This window comes from Bemisia tabaci, chromosome 1, assembly GCF_918797505.1.
Source record: "Bemisia tabaci chromosome 1, PGI_BMITA_v3".
NCBI lineage: Eukaryota > Metazoa > Arthropoda > Insecta > Hemiptera > Aleyrodidae > Bemisia > Bemisia tabaci.
In genome coordinates this window covers 41,550,247-41,566,710 of record NC_092793.1, presented here as the reverse complement: position 1 = coordinate 41,566,710, position 16,464 = coordinate 41,550,247, and the positions used below count along the sequence as shown (strand labels likewise).

At 40.0% G+C, this 16,464-nt stretch overlaps 1 protein-coding gene across 8 annotated transcripts in view; it reads right to left on the bottom strand.

Annotated features, from left to right (window-relative positions):
• Shab (Shaker cognate b) overlaps window positions 1-16,464 on the bottom strand; it is a 327,591-nt gene that overhangs the window by 214,836 nt on the left and 96,291 nt on the right. For all 8 annotated transcript variants that reach the window (XM_072306433.1, XM_072306436.1, XM_072306434.1 and 5 more), the window contains one exon: window positions 9,843-10,049. In XM_072306433.1, the coding sequence (XP_072162534.1) occupies window positions 9,843-10,049 (207 nt within the window). The remainder of the gene's footprint in view (window positions 1-9,842; window positions 10,050-16,464) is intronic.

Sequence of the window (16,464 nt, the reverse complement as noted above, 5' to 3'; positions counted from 1 at the left end):
AGTATGTAAACAGCTCTCATCACTTGTCGACTTGTTCTCGTCTTTCTTACCTATACAGCTTGAAACTTTTGCTATTTACTGTTTGAGCAAATTCAATTTTGTGCATGATGCAGTTTATTAGTGCTTGTTGTTTGTAATTTTGCTCTTTCACTGTTACTAAGTATGCACTAGCCCCTGACGATGAACGCTAGACGTTCGAAAAAGCTTCGGCTCCTATCACCTCTGCATGTACTTCATGTAAGTAAAATAAAACAATTATGAGCATCAAGGTTCCTTTATTAGTCCCTTTTATATTAGACATTTATACAGACGCCAACCAACAGCCCAAAAGCAGCCATTTATGCAGTTAGATATGACGTTGACTTATTCTTCTGTTTCCTCAGTTCTAGACAAAGGAGGGGTATCGATAAGGGCCTCTTTTGGCCTTCCCTAGAGGGCTTTTTTTGGCCCCACCTAGAATCTGGAAATGAATACGGGGTTTCCTAGTTGACGCAATGTTTTTTACGGAAATAATCATGATTTTGGTCTATAGGTCACTGGATACGTGTAAAACGGTCGCCTGAACATGCTTCTGCAGGCGTATTTTAGCGGAAATGCGTGTTTTTCTATCACTCCGAGGCTTTTTTGACACCGAGCGCAGCGTCTAACTAAAACGAGCTTTTGATATAATATCAAGGAGGCTTGAAGACACATTTTAATCCTGGTTTTGTTTTAGTTGGATGATGCGCTCATAGTTAAAAAAAACTTTTTCAAAAGTCGACTTTTAAGGGACATCTGCAAAAATCTTACGGAATTACGTCGTTAGGGTTTTTTTTTGGCTACAATTAAAAAAAAGCTCCTTGTAAGACTTTAACAAGGCTTGATAACTGCCCTCGATAATATACGTAGTGTGCTTACAGTTAGAGACGTGTTTCCCTAAGATTTTAGCAGATGTCCCTTAAAAGTCGACTTTTGAAAAAGTTTTTTTTTTAACTATGAGCGCATCATCTAACTAAAACCAAACCAGGGTTAAAACGTGTCCTAAAGCCTCCTTGATAACATATCAAAAGCTCGTTATAGTTAGACGATGCACTCGGTGTCAAAAAAGCCACGGAGTGATAGAAAAACACGCATTTTCGCTAAAATACGCCTGCAGACGTATGTTCAGGCAACCGTTTTACACGTAGGTATCCAAAGGCCTATGGACCAAATCATGATTACATCCGTAGACTACATTGAGTCAAGTTGGAAAACCCGCATAAATTTCCAGATTCTAGGTGGGACCAAAAAAGGCCCACTAGGGGGGCCAAAAAAGGCCCTTACCGATACCCCTCCTTTCTGCAGTACTAGAAGCAACGCAGTATACCCACAGAGGCAATGCACAGTTGCAGTGTTAAAGAAAGGATACTAGCGGATAGGCGAGGTCGACTGGTTGAAAATGGTTGGTAGAACGGCCCATAATGAACATTGGAGAGATTGTAACATGAATAATCCTACCTTATATAAAATGTTCAGTTCAGGTAGCCCTAACGCCAAAAATCTTAACTCGAAAAATCTCACGCTGGGCGTGCCCACTACCCCTTCCAAATCTTTCATTCCTTATCTCTTCTATTGCATCACCTTCACCTGTACATTCTGCGGGCACTCAGTCCGCTATCACTTATTCTCTTACATCACTCCCACTTTCCCTCCTGGTTTTTGGCGATTTCCATTTACCCCTATGCTACTTTCTCTTCCGGCAATTGCATGTCATTTTTCTCTGCGCTCTTAATTAATTGCCTCTGTAAATTTACACTTTTCTTATTCAGTGAGTCCAATGGTTTTATCAATAATTCATGACCGTCTTTTTTTTTTTTTTTTTTTTTTTTTTTTTTTTTTTTTTTTTTTTTTACAGAATTGTTTTCTTTTTCATAGTAGAGTATCATAATTATTGACTTCCTCGGTTATTCTGAGCTCATAATACCATTTTCTCAAATCGTCCAAAACGGTTGGCCGAAAATTGACACCTCTGTTTTTTGTCGAAGGATTTACCGTAAACTCGGTGGGTATTGGGAAGTATTTTAAAACAAAAAAAAAACAAGTTTAAAGTTAAATTCTTTTTAAAAAACTAGGATGCCGCTGCACATCCTAACCCCCGTGTCGTGTTTTATTTCCCCAATTTATAGTGAGCACATCTCTAAATGTTTTTTTGATGCATTGTTGACGTGATTTCCAATCAATGCTTGTAAACCTCATTTGACTTTACTTTTGCATTTTGTCCCGTCTCTGTGGAAAGTATCTCAGTTTATCCATAGTTTTCCTGATTATTAACGTTTTATTTGGATGCGTCCCTTCTCATCCCGGTAAATATCGATGCTTTCTCTTTAACCTTATTCATCCCGTTGAATCCTGATGTTGACCACACTACCTTGTCATAACCTACTAGGCACATCAAAATTCATCCCGTTTCATCCCCATTCGTCACGTCTTGTCACGACGTGCGGAGACATGTCCCGCTTCATAAGGAAACCCCAATTTGGAAAGGAAGTAGTATTTGATCTAAGTTTCAACGTGATTGGCTGGTAGATCGACCAGAATAACAACAATGATAGCGACGTACAAACGAAAATCGAGCTTTTTAGCATCTGGCAAAGTTAGGTTAGGGGACTGGAGACCACCAGACTTGAGATAGGTAAGGTTAGGTTAGGTCACTTGACAACGCTATAAAAGTGTCAACCTAGGTTGCTACAGTTCGATAGGTCGAAGATCTATAGTTAGGTCACATTTCGATACGCTGAAGATACACGGTCAGAATAAATTTCGATTAGTCGAAGATCGTCCGACAGGTCACATGTCGATAGGTCCAAAGTCGATGATATCTGGTTATTTAGCCACGGCTCGTGGCGCCACGCAACAAAAATTGTTGCATCTAGCCACAATTTATAGGTGCTGTGTGGCTAAATGTAACAATCAAAATGAGTGTGGCTAGATGCAAACATTTTTGTTGCGTGGCGCCACGCAACAAAATTTCTTGCAGCTAGTCACGGACTTCATGATGACGACGTCAGCGACTTTACGATGACTTTAGGGAATTTATGATTACATTAGCTACTGTAGGATGACGTTAGCGACTTCAGTATTAGGTTAAATTAGGTTAGGAGAAGTTAATTAGATTAGAATAGAAGTTCGTTTTAGTTCTTCGTAAAGTGTCGTTTTTAGCCACACAGCATCTATAAGCTGTGGCTGAACGCAACAATTTTTGGTGCGTGGCGCTACGAGCCGTGGCCAAATGAGATTTAATCAAATCGATTAGATTGCACCATCAGACAACGTCGTAAAATGGGGTGTTGCCAAATGGTACTAATATTTCAATTATTCATTTTTGGCACAATATGGCAACAGCTGGGTTCAAAACGCAATTTCCACCCTACCTACACATCCCTCTCCATACCGGTTATTATTGATGTATCCTATTTTATTCCCAGCTATCCCATCGTAGCCGGATCTATTCCAATGTACCTCGTCATACCTCATTTCAACCCGATTTATCCCTTTTCATCTTGATCTGTCAAGTTTTGTCCAAATGTTTGCAATATATCTCGATTCATCTCGTTTTAATGGGATGTACCCCAGTTAATCCAGATTCATACTGATTATTCACTTTTATTCCGATCCCTCCCTATATATCACGGTAAATGTATATCCCGTTTTATTCATCTATCTCATTGTATCCATCCAGATCTACCTTGTCATACCTCATTACATACAAATTTATCCCGTTTTATACCGACCCGTCGCGTTTGTCCCGATGTACCTCAATATATCCCGATCTATCACATTTCAATGCACTGTATCCCAGTTTATCCTGATTATTCAGGTTTTATTCGGATTCTCCCCCTCTTATCAAGGTAAATATCAATGTATCCCGTTTTATCCAGTTGTAACCTGATTTATACCGGATCACCTCTTACTAACACAATACATCCAGATTTGTCCATTTCGTCCTAACCCGTCACATTTAGTTCCGATGTGCAGCGATATATCCCGCTTAATCCGGAAACAAAGATAATTTGGAGAGGTAGCTACCAGAGAGCTAAAGTTGAGCCAAGGCAATAACGTCCGATTGGCCAATAGATCGACCAACCAAGAAAGATATAGCGACGTACACACAGAAATCGGCTTAGATATTTTTAATATAGTAAGAAAAACCGACTTCTTTAAAATGGCGGTCGAAAAACGTTCAAAAGGGCCGAAGATTGGTTTTTTCAGAAATCTAACTTTAGATTCGTTTTCCTCATGTCAGAATACCCATACTCTCCAAATTTCAAGCAGGTACACCAGCCAAAAACTGAGATGCCAAACGGTTAATTTGAACTTTAACCGGTCGATATTTTGAAAATATCTATTTTTTAAACTTCAACGTCAAATTCGTTTCTCTCGTATCAAAATACCACCTAACGCCGGTTTTCAGGCAAATCTATCAACAGGAAGCTGGTGCCAATTTTCGGTCTTCTTGTCTTTCAACTGGGCACCATTTTGAAACGGTTTAAAATGTTGATTTCCGGCATACGCGAAAAGTTTTCTTTCTAATGCTCTCTTGAACGAGGTATCACAAGGTGGGTCTTCCATTTGAAAAAAGTTAGGGTCCGTTGCGCCCATGGCCCCCCAAAATTTTAGGGGTACCGAAAAGTAACTCCCTTTGACCTTGGAACATACCCCAACTTTAAAATATTTTCCTCCATTGGATAAAAAGTTCAAGGGGGCTCCCAAGTACCTATCACTATGCAATGAAAATATCGAAATAAAATTTCAATTTATTGCAATAAATCTGAAATTGGTGCACCATGAAGTTGCAATGTTTTTACATCATTTGGTTAATAAATAGAGATTATAAACAATCAATAATCAAAGTTTCATGTGTCAGAAAGATAGGCAACATGCAGAGCAATGAAAAATTGCAATTAATTTCTATAAGGCGTGTGACATCAATCAATAGATAGGCAACATAGACAACACTCCGATGCAGTAGCATTAATTTTACCATGTACCTAATTGCAATTTATCGCAATCTGCGCTGTTGAGAAAGGGAACTCTCGATCACCCTGTGCAGGTACTCACGATCAGTATTCTATTCTACCCATTATTAGTTTTATTAAGGCGCTACTTGACTAAGGTACGTTTGGGCGATAATTGAGAATCCAAAAATCCTGTGATACGAATAAAGAGACTTGTGATATAAAACCAGCACTGTGATACATCGAGACCACACGGGGGAAAAAGGGTCGGCGTGTATGACAATTAACACCTGGCTGGTAAATCTCATTTTGGCAATGAACACCAAGAAGTTGTTCAAATTTGAAAAGCCGTAAAGGGAAAATTTACCAAACTCAGATCGTAAAAGAACATCTGGTAGAATTTATTAGGACATTAGTATATTCTACCTGATAAGTACTGGGTAAAATATCCCTACTCGAGCATTTTGAGCTAGCCCGCTGCAGTTTAAATTTACCATACCGAAGCAGTGAATTCAACTGACCAAAATTTCACTAGGAACAGCTGCACTGTTATCGTAAGTGAGCAGCTGAGATACGGTCCGCCATTTTTTCTTTGTCAGTTATAAGTTCAGCACTTTGAGGGCCGGAGTCCGTGCGCTTGGCTTTAATGATCCATATAAAACCATGTGATTTCACGCGTAATTTGTCCAAATTTGATTTCAAATCATCTCTGAAGCCACCGTCTTTTCTTTGAATCTATCGTTATCTGTTCATTTAGCCACGGCTCATTTAGCCGCGTGGTGAACTGCAACAAAAATTGTTGCAAATTGCCACAAACTCTGGGTGCTGTGTGGCTAAATGAAACAGAAAAAAATTAGTGTGCTTAAAGGCAACAAAAATTGTTGCAGTTAACCACAGTCTTTAGAATGGCCTACCAAATTCAGCGAAAAAAATTGCTATTTATCCTCCCATTCTTATTTTACTGCAGTGTAAGTGATTTTATTGAAAATCTGGAATAGATTAGAAGTATAAACAACCATTCGTATTGAAAACAATTTTTATTTTCATAATTTTACCATCCTCCACTAGTGACCAATGCAATACTGATTCTACTTTTCGCTGAAATACATGAAAATCTAGATACTAACAGGAAAGTATCTGGAGGAATATTGACCACATGCGTCCAGGTCTCCTTCCTTAGATTAGGTTATTAGGTAAGATAAGGTTATGTTAGGTTAGGTAAGGTTAAGTTAGGTTACATTAGGTTAGGTTAGGTTAGGTTATGTTAGGTTAGGTTAGGTTATGTCAGGTTAGGTTAGGTTATGTTAGGTTAGGTTAGGTAAGCTTATGTTATGTTAGGTTAGGTTAGGTCAAGTTCGTTTCGATTAGGTTCGGTAACGTTGCAATGTAGATACCTGGTTTTATCCATTGGCCATGTGGCTAGCTGCAACATAATTCGTTGCACTTTGCCACGTTTGCCACACTAATTTTTCTTGTTTCGTTTAGCTACATAGCACCTAAAATCTGTGGCAAGATGCAACATTTTTTGTTGCATTTTGCCACGTGGCTAAATGAGCTGTGGCTAAATGAAACGAAATCGTTTAACCTGCTAGTTCTGAGATTTCTCGTAGGATAGGTGGGGGTAAAAGTACGCACAAGGCAACAGTACCCACTGCACTTTTTTTGGCGCGCTTTGTTTGAATTTATGTTGGCACCGGGTGAGGGTGTTGGTTGTTGGCAATATTGAGTTTCACTTGTTGACGAAGCTCAGTGCGAGGCGGACGTGTTTTGATGTAATTATGAGGGAAGTTCACTTTTCATGCGAAAAAGATCAATTTTTTTTATTTTTTATATTGTATGTTGTGAGTACACTAGTTGATGGAAAAAATCGGACAGGCACCATATTACAGTGTTATAGTGTTGGCTGCAATAATCCGTGCTTGTTTTCACACCTTGGGCCTTAGGCTCAAATTTTTGGGTTATGTTGTCCAATGTATAAAAATGGGGCAAAAGCACGCGCCCAAAAGTGTGGTGTGGTGGGGAGGGGGGATTTAGGAACTTCAAAATAGAAGATGTAAGCAACTCCGTGCTTATCCCAATAAATATTTATGTTCCTTTGTTCGATTCCCAAGTAGCCAAGTTTAAAATTCGGATTTAGCGTCAAAAATGACTGATTAATCGCTGAAAACATTGCTACCCGCGATTTTTGCAAGCTCTTTTCCTTTTTAGCCTGACCATGAGCCCAAAACCTGTAGGGATGAAGAAATATTTGGGAAGAGAACAATTCACTGGCAGTATTAAGGGTGCACCAGAGGTTATGAGAAATCTAAAAACAAGCGGGAAAGCTCTAATACGTGGGTATTAGAGAAGCGCTCAGCGGTGAGCGCAATTTTAATGAGTCTCAGCTTTCATTTACGACCTATTAACTGAGAATGTTTAAGTTTGCAAAAATAAGCTGAAAGAGAGCTTAATTCCTATAGCTGAAATTTCCCAAACACGGGATTTGCCAGTGAGATTACGGCTGCACAAGTGCACAGATACCGACCAGTGCATGCCGGCACCTTGCCGTCGCGTCGGGTTTCCCTAGACCGACCGGCCAGTCCCGAACGGTCAAACCGGGTACCGAATGGACGCACCGCGATGATCCGCGCCGTGCATCGCTCGAACGCCCTCTCCGCATGTATGTAGGTGAACGGTTGGAAATACACGAAAACGGACGAAAATTTTGCCCTCAGACCCGTAATTCGGCAAAACCCTTTTGGATAGACCATCCACACTCACTTTCACGACATTACGGTAGATAGGCCATTCTGGAGGGCGCTTTCGACTGTTCATCGGGTGAAAACTAGAGTACCTTTATAAACAGAGTATGGCCATTCGTATCTTTTTACTACAGGAAAACTGTTCCGGTTTTTGATTGGTCAACGAGTTTTTAGGCTTCATGATGCTCTTAGGGCCGTAAATAAACAAACAAGGTGGCAGCTCACCGTAACATCGATGAGAAGCTAAATTTGACAAAAATTTCAATTATGCGGCAGTAACAATTTGAACGTGCATATCTACGAATATCACACGAAAAACACATGAAAACATTGTTAAATTGCCTTTCACCTTTATCACAGGAGGATGTAAGATGTGCATAACCTCAATCTTGCTTGCTGATAACAGCCATCTTGTTTGTTTATTTACGGCCCTAAGAGCATCGTGTCAGCCTATTCGCTCGCGACCAATGAAAAACCGGAACAGAAATGGCCATACTCTGTCTATAAAGGTGCTCTAGTGAAAACAAGTGCACAAGGTGTGATTTACTCGTGGACGATACGTCGAAACGGACGAAATTTCTGCCCTTTCGAGCAACAATTTGACAAAACCTGTGAGGAAACATGTGTTCGAACCTTTTATGTATTATATTTAAAATGTAGGCTCTTGAGGCCTATATGCGGTACTAGGAGGTCAATTTTATGCGGTGAAATTTTTGATACTTCATATGGGGCTCATTTGACAAATTCTCTTCGATAATTCGCGTTTCCCCTCTCAAAGTCGAAAGTGTCGATCCGCCCTACTCTATATATCTCGGAATTCGTCACCATGTATCACAGGATGCGTCTCCATATATCACAGTGGCTACTATGTATCACAGGATTAGTCACCACATATCACAGCGGTTGCAATAAATTACAAAATTTCTCGTTTCTGCATTGCTGCCCAAACGGTGCACCATACTAGACCGGTGTCATCCTTGACTTTGATGTGTATTGTGGTACAATAACCTCATTCAGTTTGCTGATCTACAGATTTTGTCCATTTGTCCAGAATGATATCAGAGGGGCTCCTAAAATTTTAATTGCATTTCATTTGCTAGTTGAAAAAGCGGCTGAGAAGCCCCGAAACGTTTTGACACTTTTCCCAATTTGTCTGGAAATTCTAGGTCACAAGAACCACTAAATAAGAACTTCAAACTATTCCTTCGAAGAATACTTTATAATAAGTATCGTCATTGAGAATTGTTGCCAAAATATTAGTGGATAAGCGTCTCAGCAGAACTTAAATATTTCGTCACCAGCCTCCATTCATCACCAATCATCTGGTAGTAGTCAGTTCGCATTTTTTGGCTGTGTTGTGACTACATCGTGGATCACTCGCAGTATTCGCGACTGCTAGGGACTATAGATACATGAATACCTGGTGGGTGCATGGTCGTGTTCGATAGCGTTTGCCAGAGCTGTCGATAAAATCCGTCGTTGGTTACATAGACGGCCGCTGAGCTTAGCGGAAATGTGAAATGTATCATGAGATTCAGCATAGGGACACGGTCCAACTTCAGGGACGACGCGGTATACGATGGCAAAAGATACCTGTGCCTAGGCCCCTACACTCCTACAGGGTGCCTTCTGGAAAGCCCGTCGCACTACCACTACTTCTACAACAACTACTACAACAACTATACTACTATATATTTAGTTACATAGTGAGGATAATGATGTGTGCGGAGGAGGGGATATTCGATCAACTAAATTCTGTCTGCACCGTCCTCCAAACCAGGAAGTTCTGCGCTCTGTTTTACATCGTGGTGAGAGAGAACGAAGTACACCGTTTAGTCGTTATTCACCAGACTGCTATTTGTGATTATCTAAGGTAAAGAGATTTCGATTCTAGGAACTAAAAAAGATTAGATAAATTTGAGAGATGATTACACCATTGCGTAGGTATGGGAACATATTAAGACTATTTTAGCGCAAGAAATCTTATTTGTGAGTCAGACAGAACTCTTAAAGAAATATTCCGGGACGATGTCTACATTCAAGGCTACAGTATATTTGTGACAACAGTAATTTATCTTGTGATAATTCAGCTTTGTAGCTGAACGGCACAAAGTGTTCGGTAGCTCACCCTAGCAGCGATGGAGGTGGTCGGTTTTTCGAGGAGATCCCATAAATACTGCTGGTATCGCGAGCACTGACCCTCGCCAAACTCTTCTTCGTCGCGCTGCCGCAAGGACTCAGCCTCCTTTCGCATCTCCTCGTGAACGTGCTCCTTCCGTTGGTGATACTTGTGCTGACAGCACGACTCCAGGTACAGCTCGTCTACTCCCCAGTACTGGAACCATCAGTACCCATCATTAGCAAAATTAGCAGGTCATGTCTGAAGTACATCAGATACTTTAAAGTTCCGGAGAAGTTTTCGCAATGCAATGTTACCTGAATAGTAGAGCGCTTGGAAAAAAATAAAAATAAAAACAAAAAAAAGAGCCGAGACACGATCTTGGAAATGTGTGATAGCACTTGACACGGTGATATCTACATATGTACGTGGCATCATCCTTTAAATATATATTATCAGTCTAGGAGCATATGTTCATTTTTTGGGACTCGTAAGACCGTTCAAGACGCAAGTTGGCGACATGGCGTGATTATTTTGACGTCCTGAAACAAGATTTCGATGTTGCCACCCTCGATTTTTATCGGAATACACCTAAATTTAAAGTGGCATTTAAAGGTGGTGTAATCGGTGTGTGGAGATCCCTCTCTAGGGGTCTCCAGGAATTGAAAAGTGGCCCCCGACCTAGAGCTGCCGCATAGTTCTGCTTCGTTTCCGCTATATATCTAAAATAGAGAAACCCCCGATGCATCACTAGATCTTACGTCCTTAGACATGGCAACAGAACAGCGGAAAGATGAAGACTTTTCAACCATCATCTAGGCATTAGAACAACCCGAAACATGCACAAAATCAACACACAAAATGGTTGCCAGTTTCTATTTGAAGAAAAATACCCTCTACAAAGAAAAATAATAAATATAACAATATTTTAGCCGTTCCCTCACATTTGGTCTCATTAATTTTGTATCAGATTCATGATGACCCTTTCTCTGGACATCGTGGCATTTATAAAACAATCAACAAAGTAAAAAGGCGATTTTACTTCAAAAATATGACAAGAATAATAAGGAATTAGGTATGTTCTGTCTTGTCCAGACTGTCAATTTGCCAAAAAAGTGCACGATCACGAGAAATATGGACATGTTCACATGTTGGGTCCCATTCAATTCCAGGCGCCATTTTCACAAAATTGCCCACTGACGCACTTGGACCTCTTTCACCGGCAAAGACATCTAAATGGATCTAAAGTTCGACATGTGCTCGGAAGTATATGTTACAACACACGTTTTGTGTACCTAAAAGCCGTCAAAGACGTTATCGGCCCGACCATTGCTGCATTTTTTATGGGAACATTTTCACTTTTGGGATGCCCGTCAGAACTTATCATGGACAATGGTCCTCGGTTTGCGTCAAACTACGTTTCAAACACTCTCAAGCAATTCGGAGTTAAAAAATCACCATCCCTCCCCTACGCAGCACGGATGAACGGCGCTATTGGAAGAATCTGGTCCACCGTTGGAAATGTTATGCAATGCTACGCGAGCATAAATCAATCTGATTGGCCGCAAATCCTCCCTGGAATCATGAAAAGTACCTATTAATTCGTGTACCCAGTAATCTGCTCGTTGGGCTGGCACAAAAAGTGCGGGTTTTTAATCATCGACAAAGATAGTAGTAAAAACGACGGAAGGTACCGGAAAGGTTTCGATACTTACTTTGAACAAGATGGATAACTTATCATTTACGACGATCGCTCAAAAATACAATAGAATTGAGAATATCCGTCAAGATATAAAACGAAAGTTAAATGCAAACGCACCGGAGAGACGGACGCTCAGATGACGATGAAGAAAGTTTTCACACCGTTGACAGATCCGCTCGCAAAATAGCAGAAAACTATGTCAACCACAACTCCCATACTTGTCGCTGCCACCGCTCCTCAGGAAAAGAAAACCAAGACCGGAACAATACTGGTCGAACCTTCAACATCGGAAACGAAAGGTGCAACAATGTTCGTTGATAGTTTAGTTGCTTTGTTCGGATCACCAAAAAATATGATCAATGATGATGACGACTCAAAGGAGAATGATGACGATGATGAAGACGATGAATCGTTCCAAGATGCAAAGGATAAAGAACAAACGACGAGTCGCACTGGAGACCAGGATTCTCCTGAGATAATACAGGCGACCAATACCCCAAACGTGCAGTGGTACTTGGAGGATCTAGAGAAACGTCCGAAAGAGTCCGATACCGCGTTTGGTGTGCGGCAAGAAATCAACGGAAACTAGCTAATTGGAAAACGTACCATTAGCTTCGATTCGGATGGACGACTAATCATGGACGGTGACGACGAATACGACGAAGAGGTGTTCGAACCGACACTTGGGTTCTTGGAGCTCCTTCTTAAGAAACATCCGAGTAATTACACAGAAAATAGTCGCGCGAAATTCCAACGAGTAGTAACACTCACCAACTCGCATGAATGGGATCATCACCCACGCGGTAGACCCGAGGCGAAGCGAAGTAAATGCCACGATCTCATCAAACCTTTGTTCACTACATCGACTCCGAGATCAACGAGGAAGTCACCGTGTGAAAAATCGAAAAAAGGCTCCAGTGTTGAAATTCAGCGTGCGAAACGGGAACTCGTCGATAGGGACGATCTGAACGAACTGGTCCAACGTCTTGTTTTACTTTTAGTTTCGAAGCAAGCTGGTCACATCGATTACGATCGTGACATTCTGAGTATCGTCGAAGAGCTCCGCGAAGCGGATTACATCTACTAAATAAAAGTAGGTACGCACAAGAAAATGAGTCACACCGGTTTACAAGATCGAAGGGGATTTACGTTCGCAACTCGAAGCAAGGCCCAAAGTTGACGGTTTTCTATTGGATTCGGACGGAAATTATCTCGTATCGAACAACGGAATCCGTCAACTGCAAAATCCCGAAGAGAATACTGACGCCGTGAACAAACAATGGACAGACTCGAAGTGGACGGAAGCTATGAATTTAGCACAGCTTTGTTTGGAGAATATGAGAGAATACAAAAATACCATGCAACGACTAGAGATGAAATTTTCAATACTGGAAAATAGGATCAAACAATTTGAGGTTCCAAAACCAGTTGTGAATCGAGCGAAATGAAAATAGTGTTACAATGAGTTGCAACGACGGTTTTGGTCGATCGCTATTCCGCCGCGGTCCCAAAGGTAGCGGTTTTTAATTGGATTCTGATGGTCATTATATCGTATCGAACAACTGGATTCGTCAAGTGCAAAATCCCGAAAGCGATGAAGATGCAGTGAACAAACAATGGTCCAAAAGGAAGTGGAAGGAAGCCACGAAATTAAGTCAACACTGTCAGAAGAGTGTTCACCAACTTCAGTAATCTTACGAACGTCTGACAAAAATAGTAGGATCGAAACAGCATTTGATTCGAGGGAGTGGACGAAGACGTCGACGGTAATGATCATGTCAGCAGAGAAACGTGGGATCATCGAGGAGTTACATAAGCTTCCCTGTTAAAAAATGCACATGTTGGTAACATGTTGAGACCATGTTGTTACCAACATGGTCTAAAATGCCCATGTTGGTATCAAGATGATGTCAACATGGTATCAACGTGATATCAATTTGGGGTAAAAGACCAACATGATACCAACATGCTAGCAATATGGCAAGTCCCAATTGATTTTAAAAAAATGCTGTCAACAACACTGCACAAAATATGGTAACATGATGATATCAATTTGGACTTTCTTACCGTCATGATAAAGAGTTGATGTAAAGTTAGATATCTGTTGGCCCCATCATGGGAACATACTGATATTGCACTGAAAAAAAAAGTTCGGTGATTTTTACCGAACCCTTCGGTATACGGTTGTTCGGTGGCACAAACCTAAGTATTGGGTTTTTTGAACCAAACGGCATTACGGCGTTTGGAACACACGACCAACCAAGTTTTGTAAGGTTTTACCGAACTTTTAAGGTCACGGAAACCGATCATTGGGTAATTCGCACCGAACTTTCAGTATATATTCGGAGACAGTCGGAAACGTTCGGTTGGCGTTTTATTATTGTATGTGTTGATCCAAAGATATGTTTAAAGATGATTTCCTTATTTGAAATCCATTTTGATATTTTTTCTGTGATTAAATTTTCCTTTCGACTTTTTTTTATCTATTTTACTTTCGAAACTCATTTCTGCATCAAATAAAATTTCATTTATATCTGCGGCTTAAAGTCAAAAGAATGTTACTCAATTAAGATAGGACCAGGAAGTAATTATAAAATATATTAAATAATATTAAGAATTAATATTATTAATATGATGAATCATAATAGAATAAATATAATATATAATATAATAAATTATAATATATTATAATAAATTATATTATAAAAATTGGTAATAATATTAATTCATTTTTCATTAATTTATATTACTTATTTATCTTATCTCGTTTATAATATTTTCATTTTAATAACTATTTATCCGTCTAAATTTTATTTTGTTTTTTTCATGTGTTGTTCGTACCTACTTCTCTCTTTCAAAAACTTGATCAAGAGTGGCGGTAGCCACCCCCGGTCGAGGAAAATGACGTCCTACTAAAGTCCCGATAACAAACGGGTGGCCGACACTCTTAGTCACAGGCAACTCCCTTAATCTGAAAATTGATTCGATTGCCATTCGACTGCAGCCCAAACGACGGCACGGATTCCTACGATCTTGGTGTCTACGGACGCATCTCAAGGACTACAAAGTGGAAGAGTTTCATGAGGATCCATTGAGTTTTCAAAAAGTTATAAGCACTTAATGACCCAAAACGAGGAAAATTTTACTTTTCACTTTGCCGGGAAATTTGAATTTCAAGAGTCCAGAGTCCTGAGAAAGTCACTCAAACTCCGCGATAACGGTAAACCTTAGACCCATAAAAGTGGGTAGCTAAAGAATCGCCATGTTACCGTGTGTGCCGCTTTTGACTTTATTTTAACATTCCAAATGTTTTATAAGAGAAATTACGTAAAAACGACTAAACTGACTGCCGACCTCCCCGTCGAGACCACCTTTCACAGCAGATTTCTCGCTTACACGTTGGCCGATTCCAGTGAAACCTACAAAGGATCATGGTTGAGGATATGAGGATTTCATTTCTACCACATTTAATAGGGCTTCAACGCACGGATAATTCGGCATCGGCTAATATCTTTCACAATTTTAGCTGTAATCTTTTGAATTTAGAAAAAACCGGTACTTAGTGGTTCAATCAATGCTATTGGTTGATTCCGTTCAGTTCATTCAGCCAGTTCAGCTCGAGTTTCGGGAACGAAATTCCCCTGGTCGGTCGTTACCAGGTTACCAGCCTCCAACTAGTTGTGAATAGATTTACCTAATTTGGATAAGAGTTTAATTCTTTGTAGACGCTAACTACTATATTTACATACTCATATTATTACTTCTCACGTGTTCTACTGGAGCCCGATATACTATTACCTTAGTTTCTCTTAAAATGTTCAAGTGGTATCTTTATTTTATTAAACGAATATGTGACAAATTTTTAAGTGAGGTTATGTCGTCATGTTTATGTCAGTACCTGACCTAAGCGATAGATGTAATTCAGGTAAATTACGTTAACGAAATTACACCGAAATTGTGCCAAACTCTAAAGAGGAAGTAGCATTTACATCACAGAATGCATGCTCGTGACTAAAGTCTAAAAATTATTGGAATATGAGCCTCGGTCTTTACATGCGACTGTCACTGAACTTCGACCAAAATTTATTCGCTCTATATCTTGCCATAAACCTATGTGCTCTGGAGTGATTATGCTTCTCTGAAGTGTATGTTATTTACATTAAGAACATGTTTCTTTCATGATTTATCTTGGAATCCTCCTATCTCTTCTACCGTTCTTGTCACGCGTGGCTTGCGTACCTGAGTATGTGAGGCACAATTCCATCCCTTTTCGGAACATTTCAATCATAGGTCAACTTAATGTCACATAATCAAAGGTCTTTGACTGTGAGCATTTGCTCAAATTGGTTTCTTCTGAGTCTCTTTGATTTTGCGTCAGGAGTGTTAGAAACTTCATTTTGCCCAACAATGTATAACAAGGTCTTTAATGAAAGGTATGTACCCGTTTTATTCTCATAATTTCATAAGTTGATGATAAAAATACAATGAAGGCTTCATTTTCTTGCATAAATTGCTGTGTGAAATGGGTGCGTCCATTCCTCCTCTATTTAAAGGAGTAACAGAATGTATCGCTCATCTGTTTAGAGGACTTCAGTATTAAGATACGTAGGTACGTGTTCCTGCCTAGTTCCATTGGAATAAGTGTGATCGTGTTAATCAAGGCTAAATACAATTAGACCCCATGGTATCAATGTAATCATAATGCCTCTCCACTCTTACCAACTAGGTGCGGCATATCCTCCGATCAAGAGATGGAGATTGCCGTCTCAGTAGGTACGAGGGTGAGCCTACGAACCCAGGTATGGTGACCGTAAGTACCGCTTTGGCCTCTCACATTCAGATGAGCCTGTTTCTCTAATGAACTCATGCCAATACTTAGATCTCCAGACTTATTTACTGCATTAAGAACATATAAGATAATAAATCAAA